This window comes from Brachionichthys hirsutus, chromosome 14 (assembly GCF_040956055.1).
Source record: "Brachionichthys hirsutus isolate HB-005 chromosome 14, CSIRO-AGI_Bhir_v1, whole genome shotgun sequence".
NCBI lineage: Eukaryota > Metazoa > Chordata > Actinopteri > Lophiiformes > Brachionichthyidae > Brachionichthys > Brachionichthys hirsutus.
The window spans coordinates 10,119,824-10,147,656 of record NC_090910.1 but is presented as its reverse complement, the minus strand read 5'-3'; the positions used below and the strand labels follow the sequence as shown (position 1 = coordinate 10,147,656).

Below are 27,833 nucleotides of genomic sequence, written 5' to 3'. Positions count from 1 at the left end.
GAAAGCATGCCTGGCATGTTGAAACAACCAAATGACCGGTCTCAGCAAGTCCCTGACGTTCACAATGAAACTGCTGTATATTGTCAGAGATAATCCACCTGGTCTTGAACACTAACTGACCAAGCAGACGAACAGATAGGCAGCAAGAAGCACGGAAACTCAGGCCTTGTAACCAGGAGAGGCCTGCAGCATGCCTGGATCTATACCGTTCTATCAGAAGAACCACCGCCACTATGACCGTGGCTACCGCAGCAAGGAGACCAGGTCCGTAATGGACCAGTACCAGTCCAGCAGCAGCAGCAGCAGCTGCACTGCTGGCACCAGCACCTCTGCTACCAGCAGGAGCAGAGGGTAAGGAGGAGGCAGAGGATCATATACGCCGTCAAATCTTTGTCACAGGAAAGGCTTGTTGCTTCCCTTAACGCCATCAGCCACCCCAACTGATCGAGTTCACCTCCATCACCTTTGCTGGGTCACCTCCCTGTCGCAGCGCTGGGATCATCTGTCTCGCTAACCAGTTCTCTTTCACGCTGATCGACCCTCGCAAAACACCCGAGGACCTCTTCACCGATTAAAAAACAGCTTTGGATGCTGCATGAAGCTCACTGCATGCGTGCTCGGAGAAGCCCGAATAGCGTTTATGCATGCTGCCAAGCTCTCACCTCTAAAGCAGCCATTTCTAAAGAACTGAAATTGTGTTTTGCACAGCTGAAAGCCACGCCATGTCTGACTTATTGTATATGGTGCCGACTGAATAGTTTAGTTCCATAGCAGATTCCCCAATTTGCTACCGGCAGTAAAGGGGAATAACGGAACGTGCAATTAATGGTGAAGTTATCTTTTTCTCTCGCAGGCAAATCTTTAGATAAACTGTTCTAATGGGTGTGAAGAGGGTTTAGGTTTTAATAACAGCTCCTGGTCTTTGCCTTTGCTTCACTTCTGCGCTGGGGAGAACATATACGTATGATGCAATGATGAGTGAAGGTTTCACTGGCCCAGGCGGCTGGAATGCTGACATCATGTCAAATCGGGAGCGCTGGATGTTCTACCCTTCGGTGGATTTCAGTGATAATCGACTTTAATGGGAGTTTTGCTGCAGCCCCGATTCTGTAAAGTCAGGGGAATGTAAATCAAAGCTTAAAGCCACCTGCGCAGATAGAAGGAAAAAAATGAGGGCAGTTACCCTGTCACCCCTCTTGCCCCTGCCTCCTTATCAGGTTTTGGTTATCTCATACCCAGAGCCCCCCCCCACCCCAACCAACTCTCCGGCTCACTTACGTGACTCTATGTTACTGTGTGCGGCGTACAAGGATTAGGGTCCAAGTAGTTTGTGGCTCTGCTGTGAGTTAAAATCCTTCTATATCACAGAAAAGGTGTTTTGTGTGTGTGTTAGTAGTATTTGAATGCGCCTCAGCAGTGTTTATATTGTCCTTCGTCCCAGTTTCCCTTATTGCAGAGGCATAAAATGCTAAATATTCAAGACTAAACCATCGATCACAATGAGCATTAATTTACAACTCATCCTCCCTCGCCTTGACACCCCCCCCCCCCCCCCCCCCCTCCGGATGTTGTGCTATTACTTACGCCAGGCTGACGGTGTCCTCATGTCCCAGACTTAATCTAGCTTCATGTTCTGGGCTGGAGGCAAGCAGACTGAGCCCGTTGCCAAAGCGAGCCAAGCCGACTTACTTGGCCGTGGATAAAGAGAACCAAATCATCGGCTATGTAGTGCCTCTCTTCCCCGGCAGGTAATGAAGTCTTTGTCATATAAATCTGGAGCTAATGTTTCAGTTATTGCAGTTTCAATAACAGGCCTCACTCCCCCCCCCCCACATCCATCCTCTGGCTCTGCTCTACAAACCTCTAGTCAAGAGGTCTTGGCTGCAGAGGAAGCCCGGGTGCGGGACACTCCTGCGTGCACGGCACGCAGGGATTTGTTCACCGGTTGCCTGGAGACGGAGCGGTCAGTGCAGCTCAGCAGGAAGAAAGCCGTGCGCGAGTCTGCCGAACGCATCTCTCTGAATAAAAGGGTCAGTGGGGGGGGGGGGGGGGGGGGGGTTCTACAGTATTTGTAGCTGACGTGCAAATTGGTTGGTTTTCATGACATCACATCCTGTCTTTCGTTAGATTATCTAATGCTATTAGAGATATTTTCATTGTAGCTGTGGTACTTCAGTAGACGTGCCGGTGACTAAGTGATAAATCCTTACACTATGAAATTATTCATATTGCTGGGTGATAGTGGGAAGCGGCGTCCAACGGTTCACTGAGTGCCATAAAGGCCTCGGCTATCGTCTCTCTGCTCTGCCAGAAAGCCTTTGACCGGGCGACAGATTCCTGAGTGTCCCGGCGGTGTCTTTACATTAAGTGTTGACTTCCTGTTTGCACAACGAGACGGGGCTTCATTGCTATTCATAGAGCTAGTAGCTACACACTCATAACGCGTGCAGCATTGGAAAGTGCATCAATCTCGCATGCGTAAAACAAAGATGTGCCGGCCATTGCTCAGCTTGTGTATGTAGAAGCTTTGCATCGTTTCAGCCATGCATTGTGAATTTAAGGGAAGCATCTGAAACTTTTTTCTCTTTTGGTTGAACTATTTCTGGACGTCCTGAGTGACTCGGCGCTCAAGTGTTGCTCTACTTGTAGATCCATGAACACGGGCGACACTTTAAGCGCATGAACGAAGACAGCCTGATGCATCCCCCAGAGTTCGTGATCAAGCCACGCTCCCACACCGTGTGGGAGAAGCAGTGTGTGCGACTGCATTGCACCGTCACCGGCTGGCCCGACCCGCGGGTCGTCTGGTAGGTCACACAGGCCGCATCCCCCAAAACGTGACTACATGTCTGTCCCCTCAACATCCTTTTTATCCCTCCGGGCTCCATCACGCTCCCATGACTTGACTATTTTCCTCTTGCTTCATCCTTTGTGTCCTCTAGTCGGTCTTATTTCATTTTTTTTCCTTCTGCCTCCCACTACAAGGTACAAAAACAATGTGCCGATTGACCATCTTGCCAACCCTGGCAAGTATAAACTCGACAGCAGATACAACCTGCACTCACTGGAGATTAACAGGTTAGTGTTTCCAATGGAATGACGGGATTATCACCTTCAATGGAATCTTTAGATCCAGAGGAATTCTTTTTTATAGCTTTTGTCCAGAAATGTTGTCGTTTTAGTTGAGTTTAATGCCAGTAAGAATATAAAAACAAGCCATAGACTATAGCAAAGCAGAGAAGGTTAGAATAATGTCCACAATTGTGTTTCTGGAAGGAAGGTTTGATATTTTACTCGTTAGAATTTAGCAAACCTCTCAGCAAAGTTATCAAGTAGCAAATGTAAGCATGTTTACATGTGATTAGCTGGGTTCTGATCCATCATCAGAAGATCCACTTGTAAAATATAATTTGAAATTAAACAAGAATATCTCAGAAATTATCCAGTTATGCCCGAATAGGTGGTTCCGATTCACATTCAATGGGATGCATTCATGCAGTCATCACAAAAAATAAGTTTTTTTTTTTCCAGAAACATATTTTTTTGCCAGTCATTTTTATAGTAAATCCACTCATACTGGATTCTACTTTATTTTGGCCCTCACAGACTGCCAGAAATACCAACGCCTGATCATTTCAAGCATCCACAACTCATACAGACAAATAAATCCACATTAAAATGGAATATCTAACTCCAGTTTCAGATACGTGCAGCGAGTCCCACCACCTGCTGCAGATGACATCACTCACAGTGTCTATTTATTCCTCAGAGTATTTTTAGTCGGGCGTTATGGAACATTTACAATCACCGGCTCACAGAGCTGGTGTGATTTTCATGTTTGAGAGGGCAGAGGTCGAGGTGGGGGGCGTGGGGGACGCTGTATGTGTGGAAACCTTAAGAGTTGATGGACACGATCTCTTCTTTCAGATGTGATTTTGAAGACACGGCGCAGTATCACGCCTCCGCCATGAACTGCGAGGGAGAGCTGTCTGCCTTTGCCTCCGTCGTTGTCAAGAGTGGGTTTCACCAAGTCTCAAGAAGCATCGCATCCTGATACACAAACTCTCAAAAGCCACATTTATGACCTCACAATTTATTTAAAATGGGAAGAAAATCACTGTAAAATCATCGCCGTCACTCTGATCATTGTTTCCTTTACCTTTTCGTCATAATAATGAAGCAACATTCAAATGTGAGGTCTGAAAAACGTGGAATTTAATGCCACTGATTCACAGAAAGTGTTTCTCTTACAGGGTTCAAAGGTGAAGTGGACGAGTTCCTCCCAGCTCCCAGATGTGAGTGTGAATTTACACCGTCAGTGCTTGGCTTTAAAGCAAACAAAGAGTTTAAAATGCTTCACAGAGCCGATCAGTTGTGCGACAAAGATCAGCAGGTGGTTTATTTCTGAAATAATGCATCTTTATCGATGTCGATGCGCTTTATACCATTAACTCACACTGGGATACGGATAGCTTGTCGTACTTGACTAAGTGGGATACGTGGTGGGTTGTTGAGACTGTGGACGCTACTGCGCTGACATTGATTTTTTTTCTTGATGTTGCCATGACAACGCAGGGACCAGCACTGGAGGTAACCGGGTCACAAGAATCGGCTTTGGTGAACTGGGTGTTTCCACTCACCACATTGATCGTTTCCACGCATGCCCACTCTAGAGCCTTCTAGGTGTCGTTGCTTCCTTGAAGCATTTAATCTTGGAAAAGGCACAGCTTTTTCATTCCGGCTTCCTGTGTGTCAGAACAATGATGCATTTTCCTTATATGTGCCTTGATTTAATTTTACATCCATTTCATTGTGTTGCCATAACAGAGCTAGTAAATAAACTACATTGTTGATGTATTTTTAGGGATCCAAAATGTAATCCTCCGTTCATTTCAAATGGTTAAAAATGTGTGAATAAAGATCCTAATTGTGTTTCAAACTAATTATTAAACACGTCTGTTGTGCTTCACTGCTTAATGCACGATCTCAAGTCCTCATAATTCCCATAGTACGTCCCTCTTTTCACCCTCGTCTCTGTCTTCTTCCATCTAGCTGGAACATGTTTTTTTTCTACGTGGTCATTTTCTGCCGCTTCACCGTTCCACTCTGCTATCTACACAATAAATTCTTGACTTTGCTGTCTCGTGTTTATCTGCAGGTGGCCCAGTGTCTGAGTACGGCATCACCTTCCAGACTCACATTGTCGACAAGTTCGGCGTGTCGTTTGGACGAGAGGGCGAGACCATGAGTCTCGGATGTACCGTGGTCATTTACCCGGCTTTACACCGCTACCAGCCGGAGATCCAGTGGTACAGAGACGGTGCGCAGATTAATCTGGATTATCACAATAACTGTATAATAATAATATATAATATATATAATAATAATAATAATAATAATAATACATTTTATTTATATAGCGCTTTTCTAATGTTTTTCGGATGTTTTTCGGATGTTTTTAAAGCATTACACTTTCTGTGTCCCCCCCCCAGATGTTCTGCTGTCTCCTTCCAAATGGAACAACATACACTGGAGTGGAGACCGAGCCACTTTGACGCTCACGCACCTCAACAAGGAGGACGAGGGACTCTACACCCTGCGTGTCGCCACCAAGTCTGGATATGAAACCTACTCGGCCTACGTGTTTGTCAGAGGTGGGCACGCCTTCCCTGAAGTTAGATGACGGCGTAAATAGTGTAAAGACCTAACATTTAGTCTCTATTTCTTTGGTGCATTTTCTGTTCATGCTGACCATTGTTCAATTTTATCTTTTGCATATTTCATAAAAAAGTCCTTCAACTTTTGATTCGAGAAAATTGTCATGCTTCTAAGATTTCTCCCCGGAGAGTTTATGCATTGTACTCCTTGCCAGCACAATTTTAATGCAACATGTCACCGGTCAAGGTTGAAGCTGCAGCAGCAGGTCCTCTGGCAACCGATGACAAAACCTCCATTGAGTAGTCAAAGCCTTTAAAAGCGAGTGAGTGGCTTTAAATAGGATATCTCTTTAAAAAAAAAAACACCAACTGCTTGGCATCTGTTTAGACAGGGAAGATTTTCTTTCTTGCCTCCAGAGACAATCTGACCCTTAGAGCTTCAGCTTAGACCCCTTTGTTGCCCCTATTATTACCCCTCAGGGTTGCCCTGCAAAGGAAATGCCAGGTACAGTTTCCACAACAAAATGTTCTATGATCCTGGCTGCGGTTGTTCTATTCTCAGAGCTCAGTTACGGAACAATTCTGGCCGGGAGTGCAGATCAATTCTATAAATAACAACAAAGGGGCTGTGCTTTTTTAATGCACATGGTCTGATCCTGCTGCTGATATTGCTGCAGTAGCTGCCCTCATTTTTCTTGAAGCCTCACCTCTCTTATCCTCTGTCACTTTTGGGCTACTGCTAATTAAGCAGTAGCTACTGCGGTGTTAAGTGCTCTTGCCTTGTGTTGGACTCGAGGACCAGAAACATTCCTGGCCTGCAGCAACACAGCAAAAAGCACAGCTCAGCCTAACGAAGGCAGACACACCCGATTCCACAGCGAACGCCTTTGGTTCAAAGGTGAATCTAGATTTATGCTGGAGCGTTTATCCTGACAGTCCTGCTGCTGTTACTGTTCGCATTAGATGCGGATGCTGAGGTTGAAGGCGCTCCCGCTTCCCCTCTGGATGTGCGTTGCCTGGATGCCAATAAGGATTACATCATCGTCACCTGGAAGCAGCCGGCGGTCGATGGCGGCAGCTCCATCTCGGGCTACTTTGTGGACAGGTCAGACGTTACGTTGCTGTGTGTTGCTATTCTAACTCACCCATCATCTGTCTCACAGCGACTGATTCAATGTAAAAATAATTAGAGTCTTGTATGAAGGGTCCTCACACCATCTAGACTCTTAAAATGTGTGCAGATGTGAGGTCGGAACTTCCCACTGGATCCAGTGCAATGAGACTCCAGTTAAGTTTGCCCGTTTCCCTGCTACTGGCCTGGTGGAGGGTCGCTCTTACGCCTTCCGGGTGCGTGCCGTCAACAAGAGCGGCATGAGCCATCCGTCTCGTGTCTCTGAGCCGGCGGCGGCCATGGACCCGGCTGATCGCGCCCGCAAGAGGGGTACGAGTGGTCTTCTACAAACGTGAAAAAGAAACACTCCCAATTAGATTCCTCATATTGTCATCCCGTCAGGTACGTCTGCTCCCTGGACCGGACAGATCATTGTCACAGAGGAGGAGCCTGCAGGTAGAAAATCGAATTCATCCGCCCACGATTTATACCAGCGAGGCGTTTAGGGACTTCATTCTTTGTTCTCTGGCCATCAGAGGGCATCGTTCCAGGGAGACCGCTCGAGCTGCAGGTGACAGAGGCCACCAAGAACTACGTGGTGCTCAGCTGGAAGCCGCCTGCGGGGAAAGGCCTCGAAGGTGTCATGTACTATGTGGAAAAGGTACATTTAGCTGACGACACACGATTGCATGAATGTGAATCCCACTCACTGACGTCCCGTCCTTTGTTTTGTCAGTGTGTCTCTGGCACGGACACCTGGCAGAGGGTGAACACAGAGATCCCGGTTAAGTCTCCTCGCTTTGCCCTGTTCGACCTCGCCGAGGGGAATTCCTACAGCTTCCGCGTCCGCTGCTGCAACGCCGCCGGGGTCGGCGAGCCGTCCGACCCAACCGAGGCCACCACCGTTGGCGATAAGCTTGGTCAGAGAGAACCAAACAGAAGCATGCACCAGAGCAGCAGCACCTTTACATTCTCAGATAAAAAAAACAAAACAAAAAAACTAACCTTTCTGCTCCACAGATATCCCATCTGCCCCGAGGAAGGTTGTCCCAACCAGAAACACAGACACGTCAGTTGTCGTGTCTTGGGAGGCATCCCAGGACGCCAAGGAGTTGGTGGGATACTACATCGAGGGCAGCATCGTGGGCAGCAACGCGTGGGAGCCGTGCAACAACAAACCTGTTAATGTCACAAGGTAAAAACGTCCTCTCTTTCCTTCTCAAAAGAAATTTGTGGGCTTCTCTTCTTATCGACGTGCTTTTTCCGGCTCGCCTCCAGGTTCATCTGCCACGGTCTGACGACAGGAGAGAAGTACGTGTTCAGGGCGAGGGCAGTGAACGCGGCAGGGATCAGCCAGTTCTCCCCGGAGTCGGAGCCTGTTGAGGTGAAGGCTGCTATAGGTGAGCGAAGCTAATACTGACATTGATGTTATACCTTGCATTTACAAATATATGGCACTTGATATATACAAATGCAAATGTTAGTGTATTTTGTGTAAGATGGTAGAACTGGTACTTTCTCGTTATTTTACCTTGTGGGATCCCACTGTTGTCTTGACGCCCACACCTCCTCCACCCTGGTTCCACTCTGTCACCCTTTCACGTGACTTTGTACTATTTTTTTTTTTTTTTTGACCCACCTGCCTTCCTCCCTCTTCAGCCGCATCCACCCTACCCCACCATTTTTTTATTTTATTTTTGCGGGCTCAGGGTCCGGACTTGTAGACTTCCTCTAATTTGGGTCAGAGCGATCCAATTCAGCGGTCGTTACAAACCAGCCCAGTGTCACATGCCTCCCCCCCCCCCCCCCCATTCCCCTTTTTCTCTCACCCATCCTGGGCACGAGACGTGTCGGCAACCCCCCCACGTGGTGCTGAAGGTACCAACGTAGACCTCTCATCGCTCCATCGGTACCCTAAACTGCACTGGGTTTCTCTCCTATCCTAACTCCTAACAGCTAATATCGCAGTATTACTGGAGTTTAATGGTTAGATGAAAACACAAACTCATTCATGCACACGCAGATTGACCTACAACAGGTTAAAAAAAATGTTTTTCGAATGGTGTGAACCATCTTCATCTTGTCCCATGGTGTAATACGAGTGAAACTGATAAGGGACCGATTTAGGTTTAATGCACAATGAGAACGTCCTATAATTTCAGTAGATTAAAATGAGTTTAAAGGCTTAAAATAGCAGTTAAGACAGACCTTTTGGTTTAGTGGAAGTAAAAACACCAGATGGTAATATATCACACGAGTAAAAGAACAGAAGTATTTGCAGATTACATAGTACAAAATATCATAAAATGTTAAAACTACACAGAATTACTTAATAATATTTCAACACAACTTGTATGCATTATTGTAGTTTTGTATTAACCACATCAATTAGTGAAACCACAAACAGTTTCTGCAATAATAATTTAAATATTTCCATAAACATCTGCAAAGCAACTAAATCTTCATCTCATCAGGATGTAATGCCAGTAAAAGCTGATAAATAATCATATTGATTTGAACCCAGTCCAGCTGCAGGGACAGATTCCTGTCAGATCTCCACGCGTTGCACGTGTGCCCTTAACTCTGCATCACAACTAACACAACTATATCAGCCTTTGGATCTCGTGCTGTAGCTCACCTGGAGTTTCATGCTCAGTTTTTCCCTTTATATCACATTCCCTTTACACGCCTAGTCTAAATTTCTAGATGGTAAATTATGGAGAATGAAAGAGGCAAGTCAGCCACCAATATCCAATTATCAGTAACAATCAGACGTCTACTCAATTCTTTTAAACGAAGCGGCGATTATGTCCTTTGGCATTGTTCCTGAAGCAGCGCTCTTCATTAAGCGCGGGTGCAAAGCCAGCACATCCACAGCCATTGGCTGTTCTACTTCACCTGCATGCTCTCGTCATAGAAAATAAAAGCCGACTCACCTTCTCGCATGGATGTCACTCTTGTCTTCATTTCTCACTCCCTGTCAGATGAGGACATTCTACTATTTAATGATTAGATGATGTTGTGAATACTGCTTAGTGTGCTTTTCTATTTTTGCTTTCTATTTTTGCTCTCTCACTATACTTAAGATGGATATTCAGCCTGTTTTTTGTTTTTTTTGCTTTTCTTTGCCAACTCCTGTAGGGGGCGGCATTCCTCATGGTGTGTTGCCGGAGATGGGGCCGGGGGGTAAAGTGGGCCAACTAACCGAGCACGGGCCACGCTGGGCGGGCACGCATGAAACTGTCCAGTCCCCCCCTGACACTATGCAAAAGTGCAATAAATCTCGAGCTGACACTGACGCCAGGGAGGGGGCCAGGCCTGCAGATTCAGGCCACAAACCCCCCGTGGAGGGGAAGAGCAAGGCAGGCAAGAGAGGCAGTGTGTCCTGGGCCCCCGACCTGGCAAAAGACCTGGTCTCAGAGTCTGTGTCAGACTCTGGATCAGTTTCTGGATCACTTACTGACAAAAGTGCACAGTCTTATCCAGCCCACGCAGGGGTTCAGGATCAGGCTGTAGAGACGGTCGATCAGCCTGAACCCAAACAGGCACGTAAGTTCTCTGTAGGTGCTTCAGCTAATCGGGACGCCGCGAGGCCCAGCAGCGAGTCGGCAGGTGAGCACTGGTCTGAGACGGAAGTCTTTTTTTTTTTTTTTTTTTTGCCTCTAAAAGAAGACAAATCAATTTCCCCCACCTATATTGTACTTTGAAGTAAATATATTTCCTTTGTAAAAACATTCTATAAGCGTTACACATACAATGATCCATCTCTCCATTGGCTGTCTTCTCTTTAAGGTAAGTCCCTGTAGAATATGGCCATTCTTTAACGCGGCACTGTCACGCTTGTCATTGGTTTTGCTGGCCTACACTTCCCCCCACAGCCTCTTCACATGGTGGTTCAGTGCCAGTCACACTTTAACACACTTCGACGAACTGCCCAGCCCTAAAGAAGGGCAGCGTATCTGTGCACAATGGGTTTATTCATCAGCATTGTGCTTATGATGACTCGAAATCAATCAATTTCCTTACCACAAATTTGATGGAATATTCAACTAATCAGTGCCAAGGAGTGGTTTGTCATTTTTTTGGTGAATTGGTCTGGAACCAGGGGAGGGACCAGCCGCCAGCAGTCAGTCTAAAGGTAAAAGGTAAACTTTGGACTGAGTCAGGATAAAAGCTTGGTTTGAGCCATTTCAAAACTATTGAAACACCCAAACGCTTCTTACAGACGCTGTACAAAGGTGCAACCGAGTTAGAGGGACGATAATCCTTGTTTATAGCAGACATTAATCTGCTACAGTCTTTAAATTTACACATAATCCAGAAGATTAAATTCATTTCAATGACAGGGGAAAGAAGGTGCGTTGTAATGCAACCAATCACCTGCTAGAAACAGAAGCTAGAGACCCAAAAGGGTCTGTAGAATCATGATATTTCTGTACATATAAGAACAACAATTATAGATCCATTAATCTGGCCTGAGATTTTAAATTAGATCCTAATTACTTCTCCTGGTTCCCCGACCGTGACGTTATGATGCCAATTCACATTTGTTGTTTTAGCCTCCCCTGCCCCGCCCTATGGCATCAGCGTCCTGGAGTGCGAGCGCGACTCTATGGTGCTGGCCTGGAAGCAGCCCACTTCCGTAGGTGGCGCTGACATTGCTGGCTACTTCGTGGATTACCGTGAGGTCGTCGACGGTGCCCCGGGGAAGTGGCACGAGGCCAACATCAGGTCCATCAGCGAGAGGGCCTACAAGGCGAGTCCACGTCGAACTCAGCCCAATCCAGAAGGTTCCGTTGATTTGAAGAAACCCGACAGACGAGTTCAAGACCAAGGCTATGCTATGTTCCTTAACCTGCAGGTGTCTAACCTGAAGGAGAACAGGAAATACCAGTTCCAGGTGCGGGCAGCCAACATGGCCGGAGTGGGCATCCCTTCAATGCCCAGCGATGTCTTCCTGTGCGAGGAGTGGACCATTGCCGTGCCAGGTTGATCAGATTAGATGAGCTAAGATGGGATAGGATGCTAAGACCTACTGCTGCTTGCTCTTCTGATGCGTTGGTACATCTCCTTCCTGTCCATTTTGAACCACAGGACCTCCTCATGATCTCCGGATAAGAGAGGTGCGAGGCAGCTCTCTGGTGTTGCTATGGAGGCCGCCGGTCTACCAGGGCCGTGACCCGGTCAACGGATTTTACGTCGACATGAAGGAGGCGGAGGCGCCAGAGGAAGCGTGGAGAGGAGTCAACAAAAAGGCGGCAGAGAAGACGTATCTCAAGGTCGCCATTCATCAGGCGGAGTACTTGTCGTTTTTAATTTGAGCACGAGGAGTAAACCGGTAACCTTTTTTTTTTTTTGCAGATTGAGAATCTGCGGGAAGCAGAGTCGTACGTGTTCCGTGTGCGCGCTCAGAACCAGGCCGGCGTCGGGCAAACCTCAGACGTGACAGAGCCGGTTGCAGCTGTGACCAAACCGGGTGAGGAGAAGATCAGCCGCTGACGACGACGTGGCTTTGCGAGCTGATTGTTACAGGATGTGGCCTCTCTGGGTTTCAGGCACCAAGGAGATAGTCGTGGATGTTGACGACGACGGCGTCATCGCCCTGAACTTTGAATGCTGCGACACCAACCCCGACTCCAAATTTGTTTGGTCCAAGAATTACGAGGAGATAACGGACTCGTCCCGGGTAACCATGGAGACGAAGGGAAACAAGTGAGCCGAGGATGAGAATCTTTGATCCTCTCCATTACACACTCTCTCTTTATTTATTACTCCTTTAATGCTTTACCCCTGAAGGTCCAAAGCTGCGTTCAGTTCCCCTGGAGAGGAGGACGTTGGCATTTACTCATGTCTCGTCACCCACACTGACGGTGCTTCATCCAGCTATGATCTCTCTGAAGATGGTGGGTTAAGTCCACATGGGTTTAGGGTTACTTGATTACTATTATTAATTTATTTTAACCTCTCTTTAATATTTCTATTCTCCTATCTTTGTCAGAGTTGAAGAAGCTTCTGGTCATCAGTCATGAGCACAAATTTCCCAGTGAGCCTCCCAGCATTGCCACGTCCGTCCCCTTTAATTTAGACTGTTTCATGAGCTGGTTCTTCATCTTTCCTCTTCGTCCTAGTTATTCCGCTGAAGTCAGAGTTGGCCGTGGAGCTTTTGGAGAAGGGTAAAGTTCGTTTCTGGCTGCAGGCGGACAGGATCTCAGCTAACGCTAAAGTGGATTACGTCTTCAATGATAACGTTCTCTCTCAGAACGAGGTCGGTGTGGCATAGAGATTCACAAAAAATCTGGGAATTGCATTCTTTGGTGTCGTTTTCCGTCTTCAAAAGGTGTCTTTGGGTTTTCAGAAATACAAGATGAATTTTGACAAGAACACGGGGGTGATAGAGATGATCATGGAGTCTCTGACCCCAGAAGACGAGGGCACCTTTACCTTCCGGTTGCAGGATGGGAAAGCCACCAATCAGTCCAGTTTGGTACTGATAGGAGATGGTATGTTCATTCAAATGCGATTAAAGTGGACTCCAGAGCCAACTCTGTTTAAAAGGCTCGAACCTGCAGAGAATACTTCATGAAAACCAAGTTTTATAGAGCTCTTTTTATTTTTTCAATGTGTCTTATTGTACTTTTTCATTTACTGTAGGAACATTTACCGCAACAAAATCCTTTCCTGAATTTATATTGCAAATAAAGATGCTTTTTTATGATGACTAGTGTCTAAAACAGGATTGGCCTGATCTTTAAAATGACTGGACTGAGTCTACTGTTTAAAAAGGTATTTAAAGTGACTTTAAGTGCTTAACAAAGTAAAATCTTCATATCTGCAGTATTCAAGGACCTGCAGAAGGAATCAGAGTTCCAGAGGAAAGAATGGTTCAGAAAGCAAGGTAGGACACACACGAAATTACGTTTTCAAATGTGAGGCAGAAGCAGAAAGTTGATTGATTTTGCATTACGTGTTCTTATTTTTTTATATTTGTTGCAGGACCTCACTTCATTGAGTATTTGGGCTATGAGGTGACGCCAGAATGCTGCGTCAGGCTGAAATGCAAGGTGAGATGGCTGGGAGGGTTTCTCATGTCGCACTCCTCTAGGTCCTCCATTCTTCTCATTGCACATCCATGTTTCAGGTTGGCAACATGAAGAAGGAGACGTCAGCGCTGTGGTACAAGGACGGGCACGAGATCAAAGCAGACGAGCATCTCGGCTTCACAGAGGGAGTCCTGAAACTGGAAATTGCTCAGGTTAAGTATATAAAGAAAATTAAATTGAGTCTGGATATCTGTATGCCTGACATTTCTGTTCCTTATCAGATTTCCAAGAAGGATTCTGGTGTGTATGAAGTTGTCCTGAAGGATGACAGAGGGAAAGACACATCCAGATTGAATCTGACGGATCAAGGTATGCAGCCCGGCATCCCAAACGGAGACGACCAATCATCTCCTGAGAAACGCAAACGTATCAATGCATTCATTCTCTACTAGGTTTCAAAGACTTGATGAATGAAGTTTTCAGCTACATCGGTAAGAAGACACACTTTTTTTTTGTCACCAGATAATATAATTCCCCCCCAAAAAGATCCGTGCTAGATTTTACCTCGAATGAATATCATTGCAGCTAATTCGTCCACTCCGCTGAAGATCACCAGCACAGAACGGGGCATCCGACTCTACACCTTTGTCAGCTACTACAACGACTTACTCCAAGTGACCTGGCACTACAAGTACGTTCTGCGCCTTCGTTGCGACTCGTGCAAACATAGTGTCAAAGGTGCAGCCATTCTAACTGCTGGAATCTGGAATGCTGCTGGAATGAAATTTTTAGGAAATGTTGGGAATGTTAACAGGATGATCTAATTTTAGTGCTGATCCAGAAGAGATCCTGGATTCTGGATCATTTTGAAATTTTTATTAGCATTGCCGTATATGGAGGGTCAAAATTCTGTTTCTAAATATCTCGGTTGATTATTGACCAATGTTTAAGGAATTTGACACAGTCATGTAGGGTGGGGGCTTCTATCTCACCACCGAATTTCATCCGGATCAGATTAGGATTGCGGATATGATCGAGATATTAAAATAAATATCGGACAATAAGTTTTGGTGTAAATCACAATATAGGAGGGCTGGAGGTGCTTTTCTCGTTCCTTACAGGACGGATGCTATTAAAATGCTTCTGCTTGTTTCCACGTCGCTCTGACAGGAACTCGGCCATCGCCTTCTCTGACCGTATAAAGAGCGGCGTGGTGGGAGATCAGCTGTGGCTGCAGATCACAGAGCCCACAGAGAAAGACATGGGCGTATATGCCATAGAGTTCAACGATGGGAAAGGTGGCCTGAGGAGGACTGTGGAGCTGTCTGGTCAAGGTATCTGTTGTCACTGGTTTTTAAATGTTGCCTGTTTTGTTTGTGGTTCTGCCTCCTGAGGATTTCTAATGAATTTTCAGGACTCAGATTTCTTCTTTTGCGTTTAATGTCTTCCAACACAAACAGGATTACTCGTGTGACTCAAACCAGATTCGTATTTTACCTTTTTTATTTTTATTTTTTCAGCATTTGACGATGCGTTTGCAGAATTCCAGAGACTCAAGTAAGATACCATTTATTTCCTACTGATGATATTATTGATTTTTTTATATCCACAATCATAACAAGATTAATTAATCATTATCATCATTTTTCTTTTTCTCTCCCGACAGAGCCGCTGCTATTGCAGAAAGAAGTAAGTGCAGGAATTGTACATATATTGTTGTTGTTTGTTTTTGTAAGGCTTTGGCAGCACGGTGGCATCGTGGTTAGCGCTGTTGCCTCACAGCAAGAAGGTCGGAGGTTCAAATTCTACTTGTGAGGAGTTTGTACGTTCTCCTCGTGTCTGCGTGGGTTCTCTCCGGTTTCCTCACACCAGCAAAAAGATGCAACTGAGCTGAATTGGTTACCCTAAATTGGTGTGAGTGTGATTGTCGATCAATGAACTGGCGGCTTGTCCAGGGTGTACTCCGCCTCTCGCCGTAGACGGCTGGGATCTGCTCTCAGATAAACTGTCTGGAAAATGAATGCGGTGAAAAGTGTATAACCTTGCTTTTCTTTCAGGTCGTGCACGTGTCGCAGGAGGCCTGCCTGACGTGGTCACTATTCAGGAGGGCAAGGTAAAGTGTTTTAACTGACTCTGACAGATAGTGGAGAATATACCGGGCGTCTCTTCAATGTCGGCAGCGTCTTACTTGATTATTTGGGGTGCACGTTGGCCTGTCTGTCCTCTTTCCAGGCCCTCAATCTCACCTGCAACATTTCTGGCGACCCCGTGCCGGAGGTCACCTGGCTGAAGAACGAGCGGGAGATCACATCCGATGAACACTGCATCCTCAAGTTTGAGTCGGGCAAGTTCGCCAGCTTCACCATCACAGGCGTGAACACATCGGACACCGGCAAGTACAGCATCCTGGTGAAGAACAAGTACGGCACGGAGAGCGGGGACTTCACCGTAAGTGTCTTCATCCCCGAAGAGGCGGGCGGCAAGAAAAAGTAAAAGCGGTCCGAATCTTGTCGTAAATATGTACAAATGAGAAGCAACTAAAGAAGAAAAAAGCTTTGAGGATGTGTCGGGTGGTCAATGTGGAATATTACGTCAAAGGGTGCTGAATTTGAACTGAAGTGTTTGACAGTTTTTACATGTTTTATCCCATTTGCTACCAGAAATGCACGCTTTACTGCCAACCATAATAATCATTTAACAACTTTAGATTTATTCACGCGTTTGTCAGCAGAAACAATTTAATGTATACCTTTTCATCAGATTTGACATTTGGTCGCTTCCACTGTCTCCCTGTTTGTAGTAAATCCTGTCTGTACTGTTGGCCATGATGCCCCCCCCTTGCAGCCCATCCATTAATGATTACGATGCCTCCTTTTACCATGACGATAACATTGACACTGTGATAAAGACTGTTTAAATCACTTATTTATTCTTGATTTACTTCCTCTTACCCTGTTTCTGGACAAGACTAATAAACAAGCATGTTCTCCCTCACTTCCTCTTTTGTGTCTCCTCAGTCTCGTTTTGAACCATCCGCCATTCACTGTTCACTGTATTTTCAGCCTGCCCCCCCCCCCCAACTCCCCAGTCCTGATTTCCGTGCACTCGGACTTCCTGAAGACCAACCACCAGCATGGAGACCAACCCCCCCCCCCCCCCCCCCCCCCTCACCACGTTGTGCTTGATTATTGATGTTCTGGGAAAATCTCGCCGTTAGATGGAGCGCAAAAGGAGTAAAAGTCTCCTCGTTTTTTGGACATCCCCTGCAATCATACCGTTAAAAAGCATCCGAATGCTGCGGATAGTTTTATTATGAGCTGCTTGAATTGATTTGAAGTCACCAAGTGGTCAAAATGTCCAGCGCATGACCCAGAAAATAAGATTTAAAAAACAAATCAAGACGCCATGTTCATTAAAGGGCTTTAAAAGTCCAGATACAAATACAAAAATCTGAATTTGATTCAACCCAATGGAATTAAAATGATTTATATCCGGTGAGAATAGATTTCACTCACCTTTGGCCTCCTTGAACGTCCCTCGGTAAGTAGCGGACATATTTGAATGAGCAGTGCTTTTGGAAAACGGGGATCTAACTGCAGCGTCTCTCCTCTCAGCTGGAGGTCACAGAGGGAACGCCCGACCTCGGGGTGACATCATATTGGACGGATGCTGAGGGAAACGTGGTGTTTGGTCCAAATACTCCAAAGGAAAGGATGAAAACCTCTGTCACTGGAACAAGAAAGGGAAAACGAAACGGTGAGAGGACTGAGATCGATCAATTTTGTCATGTGTCCACGTGAAATGTTGCGTAAATGGATCCTTCTCCTTTAGAATCCGCAACTAAAATGGCTTCCGTGGAAAGAGTTGGTGATAATAATGAATGTCAAGGGCGGAAAGATGATGAGAAGGTGGCATTTGAGGATGACGCAGAGCCCAAAGCTTCAGATTCGGAACAAAAGGAAGATGCAGAAGAAGAAGATGGTGTTGGACAACCTTTGATTTCTGGCCAATCAGAAACCTCCGGGCAACCTGCAGCCATAACCAGTGGCTGAAAAAAACACCTGGAATCTAAAGAAGAGATTTAAGAGCATACATGACTGATGTATTTCTAGTTATATTATAGTAAGGTTTACTGATTATTATATTCCACATTTTTTAGTAGGTTACTGTACCTTTGGGAGCGTTACTTTCTTTTTTATGTCATGCATTTGTAAGACTTCACAGACCACTGTTGTTACAGTTTGCAGCCTTTGATATGGACGTTTGTGTATCTTGAATAAAGAATATGTTTGAATGAAATGGCCTAATAATTTATTAGCAAATGCACCAGACGGTTTAGCCTGTACATTTGCATCACTCTCTAATGTCAAGTCTTACAGAGGGGTGAGACGCTCAATAGTTGGTGGGACTCCGTAGTCCGTAAAGACAAAACATTTCGCTTTGTTTCAGATAGTCGTTGTTTTTTTTAAGTATTAAAATGCTTGGGACAAAAGGCATACACGCACACAAAAAAACCCTCAATATTAAAGATGTTTGCGTTTATGCAATATTTTTTCCGGCATTAATATTCAGACATCAAACCTGAGGTTCTCCATCTGTAAAATCTGCTGATCATGTGACTTAACTGCTGTTTTCTGCAATTTCATAAAACACATGGTTAAAAAAAAGCCAGAATTACTCAGAAGGCTAGTTTTCATCTGTAGAGTCCCCTTATTGACTGATGTTTATGGAATCAGTGTTCATTACATCCATTATTCATTCTACAAAAACACAGTAATAATTATACACAAGGCTGAATTTCTAGCACCTAAATCTTTTGATTAAATCAAATTCATTAAAAATTAATGATATTGTGAAATACTATGATAATAGTCTGATCTGCTGAATCCAAACTAGGCGGATTGTTGTGATTCTCCTTTTTCCCTCGGTTATTTTATTATTGTGGAGGTGTTTATTCAGTAATGAGTCAGGATTATAAAATGTATAAAATTCCATTTTATTTATATAGCGCCAGGTGACAACAGAATGTCATCTCAAGGCACTTTATAGGATTAGCAGGGAAAAAATACCTGCAGGAAAAGACAGAACCCAACTTGACCCACAAGAGCAAGCACTTTGGCAACGGAGGCAAGGAAAAACTTCCCTTTAACGGGCAGAAACCCTTGGACAGAACCTTGGCTCATGGTGGACGGCCATCTGTCAGACCGGCTGGTTGAGAGAGAGAGAGAGAGAGAGAGAGAGAGAGAGAGAGAGAGAGAGAAAGAGAGACTCTATAGAGGAGAGTCCCGAATGTTCTACCTGGCAGTGATCTTTATGATGTGTCAACACCCTTCCTGGGATGGGCCGTTATGGCCCACCACCGTGTATCTGTTACAATGTGTGCTGCCTTTTTGTGTGATTAATCCGTGTGTGATTACCCACAACGTATGTAACGGATACGGAAACTAAAATGCTTGTGCAGCATTTGTGTTTGTATAACTCAAATATCACACAGTAGCCGAATATCCAGCTTCCGGACTCTGAATATCAAGCGGTGGATATTCGATACACAGCTATAGACCACGCCCATAAGAGTTGGTAGGGCTTTGAGTAGTGCGGAAAAGTGAGTGAAATCCCACCCCTTGAACATTGACGTACCCCCAAACGCAAACGGGCAGCTATCTGACGTGATTGACGGGACTTGACTGGGTGCAATGTCATGGCCAACAAACCACGCTTGATGTAGGAAGCCCAGATTGAATTGAGTTGGTGTATTCAGGCAAAGGAAAAGACCATAACAATTCAATTACCCGGCAGCGATGTCCAAAAAGCAACCGAAAAGCAACCGAAAAGCTACATGAATAATCCTTTGATCATTTGCACTACTCCACCAAACATTCAAACATTCTCTAAAAAGAATGTGCGTGCTTTCACATTATATAACCTTCTCCTTTGATGTCCATCTGCTTTGATGTCTGATTTTTGGTTCCATATATGGTCTGTCTTTAATGGCCATCTGCTTTGATGTTTTTAGTGTCACATTGAAAACCGAATCACGCTGCCTTTAGTGCTCTAGCAAAGATGACGCTTACCACTTGCTAATTGATAATTAATTAATTGGTGTAAACCTTATGTCATCTGCAGGCCTGCATCAAAAACAATGCAATATTTAAAACAATTCCACCTTCAAAGTTCTTTGCTATAAACATATGAAAACCTACAGTCTCTAAAGCATTGTGGGAAATGTGGTTATGTTCATTCAGTAACAGCGGGTCAGAGGTTAAAACTGTCATCCTGTTTCTGACTTGTTAGAGAGATCATAGAGATAAGAAAAAAAGCCTGAGAAATCCGTTCTACGCGGCGTTCGGAAACCGAGAAAACGTGAGAAAACATTTCCTCAATGTCACATCTCGATCTTAACAGATGAGATCTTTATCTAAATGCTAGGATTCACTTTAAACATGCCTGTTATATGCCAATAATTGGAAAAATATTTCCTATTTCCTGTGTTTAAATACGTCTTTGCCTACAAGCACGTTGGCGTTCCCTTGCCCCGTGCCAGTAAATTCAAATTCTAATATATTCTTTTTATGAAAGTGAGTATTTTCTATCAAGCGTTCCTCGATCATCTGGTGTTAATCCAGTTTATACTGAAAGCACAAAGTACGTTTCAGATCATTTTGCTGAATAGGTTAAACCTTTTTCATCTGCTGTCTGTTAATCAGACAAAGTGAGATAATAATGTGAAATATTATTTTTATTGTCAGAAAATGTAGCTCTACTGTACATACACTGCATATTTACAATATTATTGTATTCATGATATTGTTAAACAGACAGTGATGTTTTGACATAAACAAATTGAATGAACAATCAAAGCTTATTTTGCACATTGAGTTTTTGCACCAATGAAAGGTGTGTGTGTGTAACCTGATATGTACTGTAATAAATGTTCTTCTGAGAAAAGACAACATTGTAACTTGCTTCTTCCCAGCATGAAACAACTTGGATTAAGTGGAATTCAAATTTTAAATAATTAGTTTGAAAACAACATTAATCTTGGGACTAAGAATAATATCTATAACTCTTATACAATAAGAAAAATTAACTGATATGCACACACTATATATTATTCATTATAGACCGACTATACCTTCGTGGAATTTAAACGCGCACTCTTTTTGATCAAGCTTCATGTTAGTGGTCTGAAAACACAATTTTTTAGAGTGAGGGTTCTGGAATGGGCCCCGACCCAGAGGCCGTAACAAACCCGCGGAGCGCTTTCAAATCCCAAGCGGGCTTCATTTGGGAACTACTTTCCGTTAAATTGACTTCCTCTCAGACACATAATCACTTCCAGCCACTGAAAGCGTGACGCTTCATCTGGTTGAGCTTCACTCTGATGATGGAACGGTGTCTTTAAAGGGGCGGGGCTACCGTTTTCTTGGGCTGGGGTAAAGAAGCACGGCGCTGAAAGAAGACCGGATCTCAGACAAGGAGGAGGCGGCGAGTTTTCCGGCAGTTAGGATCAGTCCTGCTCGATCTCCCCTCCTCAGAGACAGAACCAGGCTCAGTGAGGCGGCGCTGCCGCTGCAGCTGCATTGATCACGTGACTGCACTGCGGTCGCCCCCGACAACACGCCTGTGGTGTCCAGCTTCTGGATGCTACGGTTGGACACGGAGAGGACCGCCTCCACCTTCTCACCTGGCTGGGCCGTGAGCACAGCGGTCACAAGGTAGCGGCCTGCCGTGGGAGCCGTGAAGACGCCTGAGGACAAAAGAGAAAAGAAGACGACAAAAATAGCTGGTCAACTGGGAAAAGGGTTTCTGTACTCGAGTTTAGCATCAGAGAAATCTGGAAAAAATGACTTGGAGAGTTCGGGGAACTCAAAACGGAGGCAAGCCAAAAGAAACAGTACCTGTATCCGCGTCGTAGTGTCCTCCATCGTTAACCAGGACTTTATTGAATCGGATCATTCCAAACACCCCCCGGAACAGAGGCAGAGTCAGACCAGCTGAGAATGACACCTCCCCTAAAGACAGGAAGAGGAAATGTCACGATGGCAAAAGCCCCGCCGGTAATAAAGGCGAGTCGAAGTCTGACCTGAGGGTGGGGCAGACTCGGGCGGTGACGGCCTGTGGGGCAGGTTCACGTCTGGTGGTCACAAGAAAAGCTGCTTCACCCGCTCGTAAAAAAGCTCAGTGTGCTGCAGGGTGAGACAAGTATTTACCTGAGACGGGCGGGGCGCCGGCCTTCAGCGAGGTGGTGACTTTGGCGTGGGGGGACGCTGCGAAAGAGGGGGGAGCAGTAAAGTTATTTTATTACAAGGATTTGGGGAAACTTCACCAACAGGTGTCTCACCTGGAGCTCCAGCGAAACCCTGAAGGGTCACCATGCTGCCGTCCGTCCCCTTGGGCAGCTTAGATGGGACCATCTTGCTGGGGGGTCCGGCCTCTCCAGTCTCCATCACAGGCGGTGGCTGCGGGAGGGGGGCGTCCAGAGGGCCGGCCAGCACCGGTAGGCCTCCGCTTGTACTCCGGGGGAGGCCTGCATCGTCCACGGCAACATGAGCGCCTGAAAAAGAGAGACAAGGCTCAGATGTGGAGGGTTTGAGTTTCTTTGACGCAGTATGTAGGAAGATGGGGGGGGGGGGCAAAAGGGTCATTTAGAAACAGTTACACACTAGCACGGGGGCGGGGGGGGTAAAGCATCTGTCTGCAGCCACATGTGTTTCAGTGTGAAGTCTAAAGCAATTCAGGATAAAAGGATCTGCTGTAAGAAACTCTTGCCTTGTGGTTCCTCCCCCCCCCCCCTTTTGCACATCCCATACAACACAATAATGGACCTTAATCTGGCTCGCTTTGACTTTACGAGTCCCTGATGTCCCAAACACAAGACTCGAGACAGAAGGAACCGGAACCTCTCCAGGTCGCCGGTGGATCAATGGAGCCGCCGCTGGGCTGGAGGGCTTTTTGGCTGCAGGTCCCATCTTGCTTCTGGTTCACGAGGTTATCGTGTTTGACTGCCGACCGGCGAGGGTCAGTCCAGCTCCCTTTCACCACTCGTCTGTACGAGGACTCGTGTTGTCTTATCTCCAAACGTTCCCATAATGGAGCGCCTTGATGCCGCCTGAAGTTATTTCAGTTACGTCAAACACAGAGCGGCGGATGCACTTTAACCCGTCCCTGGACTGTGGAGTCACATTAGTCCCGATAGTTATTAAAGATTATTTCAACAGTGGTGGGGGGTTTTAAAACCAAGCGCGGTTAGTTAAACTCCCCAATGGTAAATGCATTCTGGATCCAGATAGTGATCTGGATCAGCAACAAAATCATTGTTCCTTTTGGTCATAATACGCAAAGATAAAAGCGAGCATTATCTCCTCTGCAGATGCCTTTACGACATTATTACCAAACATCAAGCTTAAACCAACCCAAAAAGTTGTTATTAATGGGTTATAACCAACATCATTAAATGTTTGAGCATCAGTTTTAAACGCCGATCTTTGCTTCCGAGGTCAAGAATAGAATTTTACTCTCGGTGTTGTCTTAACTTTGTCCAGCTGTAACATCCGTTCTCTGGAAATAAGCGCCTCTCACTCTTAAACAGAGAAGTAGACCTAACCCGAGGCGTTTCTGTCACGCGGCCTCGACGAGCCGGAACAATCCGAAGCGATCCATAAGCGGTCGAAACATCTCTTGTCTTTCCTGACCCCGTTGCTAAAGGTCAGCAGCCGGTATGACTTCACGGTAAACAGATTGACAAACGCTCCCGAGGCGCAGCTTGCATTGTTTATTCCAACAGAAAGGGAACTCTGCAATGGAAGTAAAAAAAAAAAAAAAACAATGAGAGGAAGCTGCAGATGGAGCTGAAGAGACGGGAGTAAAAATGAGCGGAGAGGTTGTGAGGGGAAAAGGAGAGCTATAAATGTCGACCCAGAGACAGCCGGGAGTGCGTCGGTGATAAGCTTTGCGGCTACGTCTCCTCCGAGCAGCATTTTCCAGTCTGCTCTGATAAGAAGCGAGAATAGAACGAGGCAGCCGCCAGCACCACAACAAAGTGTGCACCAAGCGACCGGTGAAAACAGCTCCGGGGTCCATGTATGGAAATTCCCGAATACTTGCACTCCCGGGTAGCAAAACTTCCCCAGTGACAGAACGAGGACTGAAATGCTCGTTCTGCTAATGCAGAGACAAACACGTCATCAAACATTTGTGCAAAATAAGAGAGTTGGCATTTCAGTTAGAGATGAATCAGAGTCGTGGAAGGACTGGACCGTCTCTGGACTGGAACTGGAACCTGGTCCCGGGTTCAAGGGCATTCCAGACTCGCCGGTCCAAGAGGACATTTTGTGTGTGCGTCCAGCTCTACATTTATAACTGTAAGAGTCGAGTTCCAGCTCGGTGTCATAGACGCCATTCCTGAGCCGAGTCGGTCGGGAAGTCTGCAACATCCAACATGCACCGAGGTGAAAATCGACTTTTTAAGATATTCTGGGCTCGCAACAATGTCCTGCATTTAGTAGCAAAGGAGCAGGTAGTTGAATCTCACACCTAAAGCGGAGCCCAAACATCAAAGCAAGCGTGGATGCACCAAAAAAAAAAGAGCCAAGCAAGGTTGCTTTGTGCCGAGGCATTGCTCAACACAAGTGGGGTCCATTAAATCAAGCACATGTCTTCAATAAACCCGGCCTCCTTCCTCTCGCTCACACACACACACACACACACACACACACACACACACACACACTCACACACGCACACCGGCGCTGCAGTTTCTGCTAAAACCCTGTGATGCACAAACTGTTTACAATCCAACAAATGATTCTAAAAGGTTCGGAAAATATTGCAGCTATGGATTACCGTCTCCGGCTACTACTGGCGGATCTTTACTGGATAACGAAGGTCACTAAAGAAGAAGAGTCCCTGCATCCATGGGAACCAAATAACCATTCCCAACTCCGCACACAGCGACTACAGCCTTACCCGTCTCCCCCGGATTGCTGCGTGGGGGCTCCTGGAGGTCTCCGGCTCGATGGGCGATGGCATCCCGGAGGCCGTGGAACGCTCCATTCAGTCGTTCGATATCTCTAGCATGAGCGCTAACGCTGCCGTTCAGCTGGTCGACGCGCGCCCACAGGCTGGCGACTTGTTTGTTCAGGCCCTCGTCCATCGCCTGGACGCCGCCGCCGCTAACGGGATCCAGCTTGTCACACAGAGTCTCCACGGCGACGATGCGGCTGTCCAGTCGAGCCACCGCCTTCCCGACAACGTGCAGCTCGTCCAGTTTGCTTCTGAGCTCCAAAATGTCCTTTGTCTCCTGCTCATCCGCCGCTCTCACTAGATCCCAGCTCGAGTTCAGACCGTGGAGCATCAGGGACTGCCGCTGGACTGCATTGGACAGCAAGTCCTCCACCTGGCCGAGACGTCCTTCCAGGCGCCTCAGCTCCCCGCTTACATCGTCAACGCCGGCGCTGTGGTTGAGGAGCTGCTCGCTCACGGCTCCGGGTTCATTCATCCGGGCTTTGAGACCGGTCTCCGTAGCGTCGGCGGCAGCTCCGCGGCTCTGGAAGTCTCCTTGAGCGTTTTCCAAGAAAGTCAAAGTTTCCTTGCACTCCTCTGAGCAGAGCTGGTCCAACACATCCAACCGAGCCTCGAGAACCTGAACGGAACCCTTTAAAGAACGAATGTCCCCATGTAGCTCGTTCGGACCGTGGTGCTGGCCGCCGATAGGGGAGCTGGTGTTCGTCGGCAACAACCGAGCGGTGAGTCTGTGTTCCACTGAGGCCAGCTCGCCCTCCAGGGTCTCCCGCAGGTCTTTGCTGGCCTCCGCCCATTTCGCTTTCAGCTTCTCCTCCGCAGAGGAGCAACGGGATGCCACAACCTTCTCAGACGAGTTCAGAAGGCTCTCGAGGCTCTCCACACGGGCAAGAACCGAGTCAGATGCCTGGGCGTCTTTTCCTGGAGCAACCAGCTTGGTCTTAAGGTCCTGGATCTCCTCGCGGAGGTCGGCCTCCTTTGAGTCCACGAGCTCGGCCAGGCTGAAGTAGTCATCTTCTCGTCCCTCGCACCGTTCCCGAAGTGACAGGACTTTATAATCGCAGGAATTCTTCAAGTCTGCCAGTTTGATGTCCATGCCCTCCACGAGCTCCTCTCTGAGGGCATGGAGCTTCTCATCCACGTAGCCACGGAGGTCTTCGTTGCCGGCCGAGGGGGTGGGAGGAGGAGGCGCGTACGGCTGGTTCTGGTTGGCCTCCATCAACAGGTGAATTTGTCCTTCGTGACGATCGACTCGGCCCAGCAGGTCATTCAAGGTGTTGCTCTTGGACTCCAGGTCGTCTGCAACCTGGCCGATCCGGTTCATCACGTCGTCCATCGGTGTCGTCTCGCGTCCAAAAGAGAAGTCTTGGACCTGAACGGATCGGGTCTCTGCGCTTCTCGCGCCGACGGGCTGTCTGATGTCATTCAGCAGCGTCGCCAGCATTTTGCTGGCGTCCTCCTGAAATTCCAGTCTCAGATTGGAGGACACGTCTGTCATTTTCGCCTGCATGTCAAGGACCATCTGGGAGAGTCGCTGCACCTCCTCCTCCAAATGTGCATTTTGAGCGCCTCCGTGACGTACAAACGGCCCCTCCCCTGCCCAGGGATGCTTCCTCGGGCTCTCCGGTTGTTCCGCTGGTGCTGCAGCAAGAACAGACAGATCAGGAAACATGATTTTTATTTCATATATTTTATTTTATTAACAGATTTAGTTACGATCATAGCTTCACCTGGTCGGGCTGGTATAGAGGCAGAAGGAGCGCTAGGCAGGCGCTCTACCTGGAGGAGCTTTATGTCCTTCACCTCCATGCAGTCGTGGCCCCGATAGCCCGGACAGCACCTCCACTGCAGCTCCGTTACAGTCTTGTATGCAATCTTATAAACGGGCCTGAAATGGGTCTGATATCTGGAAGCAGTGATACATAAATATGACTCATTTGGATCCTGTTTTAAAGTCATGATTGTTTTTTTTTCTCCATAATTCTCCAAACTCAAGGAATAAAATCAGATTTTTACAATCTGATGTAGCGCAAGTCTGAATTCAGAACTTTTTGGGAATTACAGAGTTCTGACGTCTTCATCCTACTCACGCCTAAAAAAGGCACAAAGAACTGCGGAGAGAATGTTCTCCAGCCAGCATTCTATCTAATAAATATATTCATCATCATCATCATCATCATCATCCCAACAGGATGACGTCACCTGGAGGAAGCGCGTGAGGAGCAGGAGGAACGCTGATGACGCTGATGCTGATGCGGGACACTAATTATTGCGCGCAACGTGTCACCTGAGTAAAGAATCTTATTTTTTTTATGTTTCATCATCACTGATTTAATTCATGAAGGTTATAATTAAAAACAAAGACAGTTGAGTTCACGGTTAAGAGACACGTGCTTTAAAATCTGGAGGCGAACGGGGCGCTTTTATTCTGAAAAATAAAAGCCATTACATCAGAACAGTTAATAATAGCAACAGATTTCTTACAAACACGGACACAATGGCTCCCCACCCAGTTTCCCTGGACTTCGTGGAACTTACATCACTTGCTGCGCGCAGTTTGGCAGCTCCGGAGGACACGGCAGAACCTCCGGCTGCACGAAACTCTCCGCGCCTCCCACGACGGCGCAGCTCGCGTTCTTACGCACAACATAGGCGCACCAGTTTCTGGAGGAAAATTCAACCACATGGAGGAAAAGACGCGGCGCGTTGCGGGGGGGGGGGGGGGGGGGGTTTGCTTTCAACAATAACCGTTGATGCGAAACGCGACATCAATCGATTAACCGTACTCACTTGTTTCTCTGGCGCGTTTCGGCACCAGAACGCGCGCCGTCCTGGAAGATGTTAAATTGGAAAGGCGATCCACTAATAAAAGGAAACGTTATTAAAACGTGAAGAAGCGATAATCCGCGCGTCATCGTCCAAACTTTTCAGGGCGCAGTGGAAACTCAGGGATCAGACCGAGCACCGCGGGTTTCTGCCTCTCTCCGTTACGCAGAGCTGAACAAG

The 27,833-nt window shown here is 46.6% G+C and overlaps 2 protein-coding genes across 2 annotated transcripts; one reads left to right on the top strand and one right to left on the bottom strand.

The window, feature by feature from the left end:
* Nucleotides 1-190: 190 nt before the first annotated feature.
* Nucleotides 191-16,802, top strand: myom1b (myomesin 1b). Its single transcript, XM_068747771.1, has 37 exons — nucleotides 191-351; nucleotides 1,614-1,748; nucleotides 1,868-2,030; nucleotides 2,650-2,807; nucleotides 2,986-3,078; nucleotides 3,928-4,016; nucleotides 4,254-4,295; nucleotides 5,159-5,320; nucleotides 5,493-5,654; nucleotides 6,621-6,762; nucleotides 6,899-7,098; nucleotides 7,171-7,224; nucleotides 7,305-7,429; nucleotides 7,505-7,688; nucleotides 7,789-7,963; nucleotides 8,047-8,168; nucleotides 9,910-10,317; nucleotides 11,328-11,524; nucleotides 11,630-11,756; nucleotides 11,863-12,047; nucleotides 12,130-12,244; nucleotides 12,324-12,480; nucleotides 12,565-12,671; nucleotides 12,767-12,811; nucleotides 12,897-13,033; nucleotides 13,124-13,268; nucleotides 13,604-13,663; nucleotides 13,762-13,829; nucleotides 13,907-14,020; nucleotides 14,090-14,177; nucleotides 14,261-14,299; nucleotides 14,394-14,499; nucleotides 14,979-15,142; nucleotides 15,329-15,365; nucleotides 15,475-15,497; nucleotides 15,866-15,921; nucleotides 16,041-16,802. The coding sequence occupies exons 1-37, from the start codon at nucleotides 191-193 to the stop codon at nucleotides 16,299-16,301; spliced, it is 4,806 nt and encodes a 1,601-aa protein (XP_068603872.1). The 3' UTR covers nucleotides 16,302-16,802.
* A 3,658-nt stretch (nucleotides 16,803-20,460) lies between these two features.
* emilin2b (elastin microfibril interfacer 2b) lies at nucleotides 20,461-27,742 on the bottom strand. The gene is made up of 9 exons (XM_068748122.1): nucleotides 27,618-27,742; nucleotides 27,366-27,491; nucleotides 26,558-26,733; nucleotides 24,774-26,468; nucleotides 22,150-22,362; nucleotides 22,019-22,075; nucleotides 21,892-21,942; nucleotides 21,707-21,820; nucleotides 20,461-21,555 (listed from the first exon to the last, which is right to left on the bottom strand). Exons 1-9 carry the CDS (start codon nucleotides 27,740-27,742, stop codon nucleotides 21,221-21,223), a joined length of 2,892 nt encoding a protein of 963 aa, XP_068604223.1. The 3' UTR covers nucleotides 20,461-21,220.
* Between the last annotated feature and the right edge of the window lie 91 nt (nucleotides 27,743-27,833).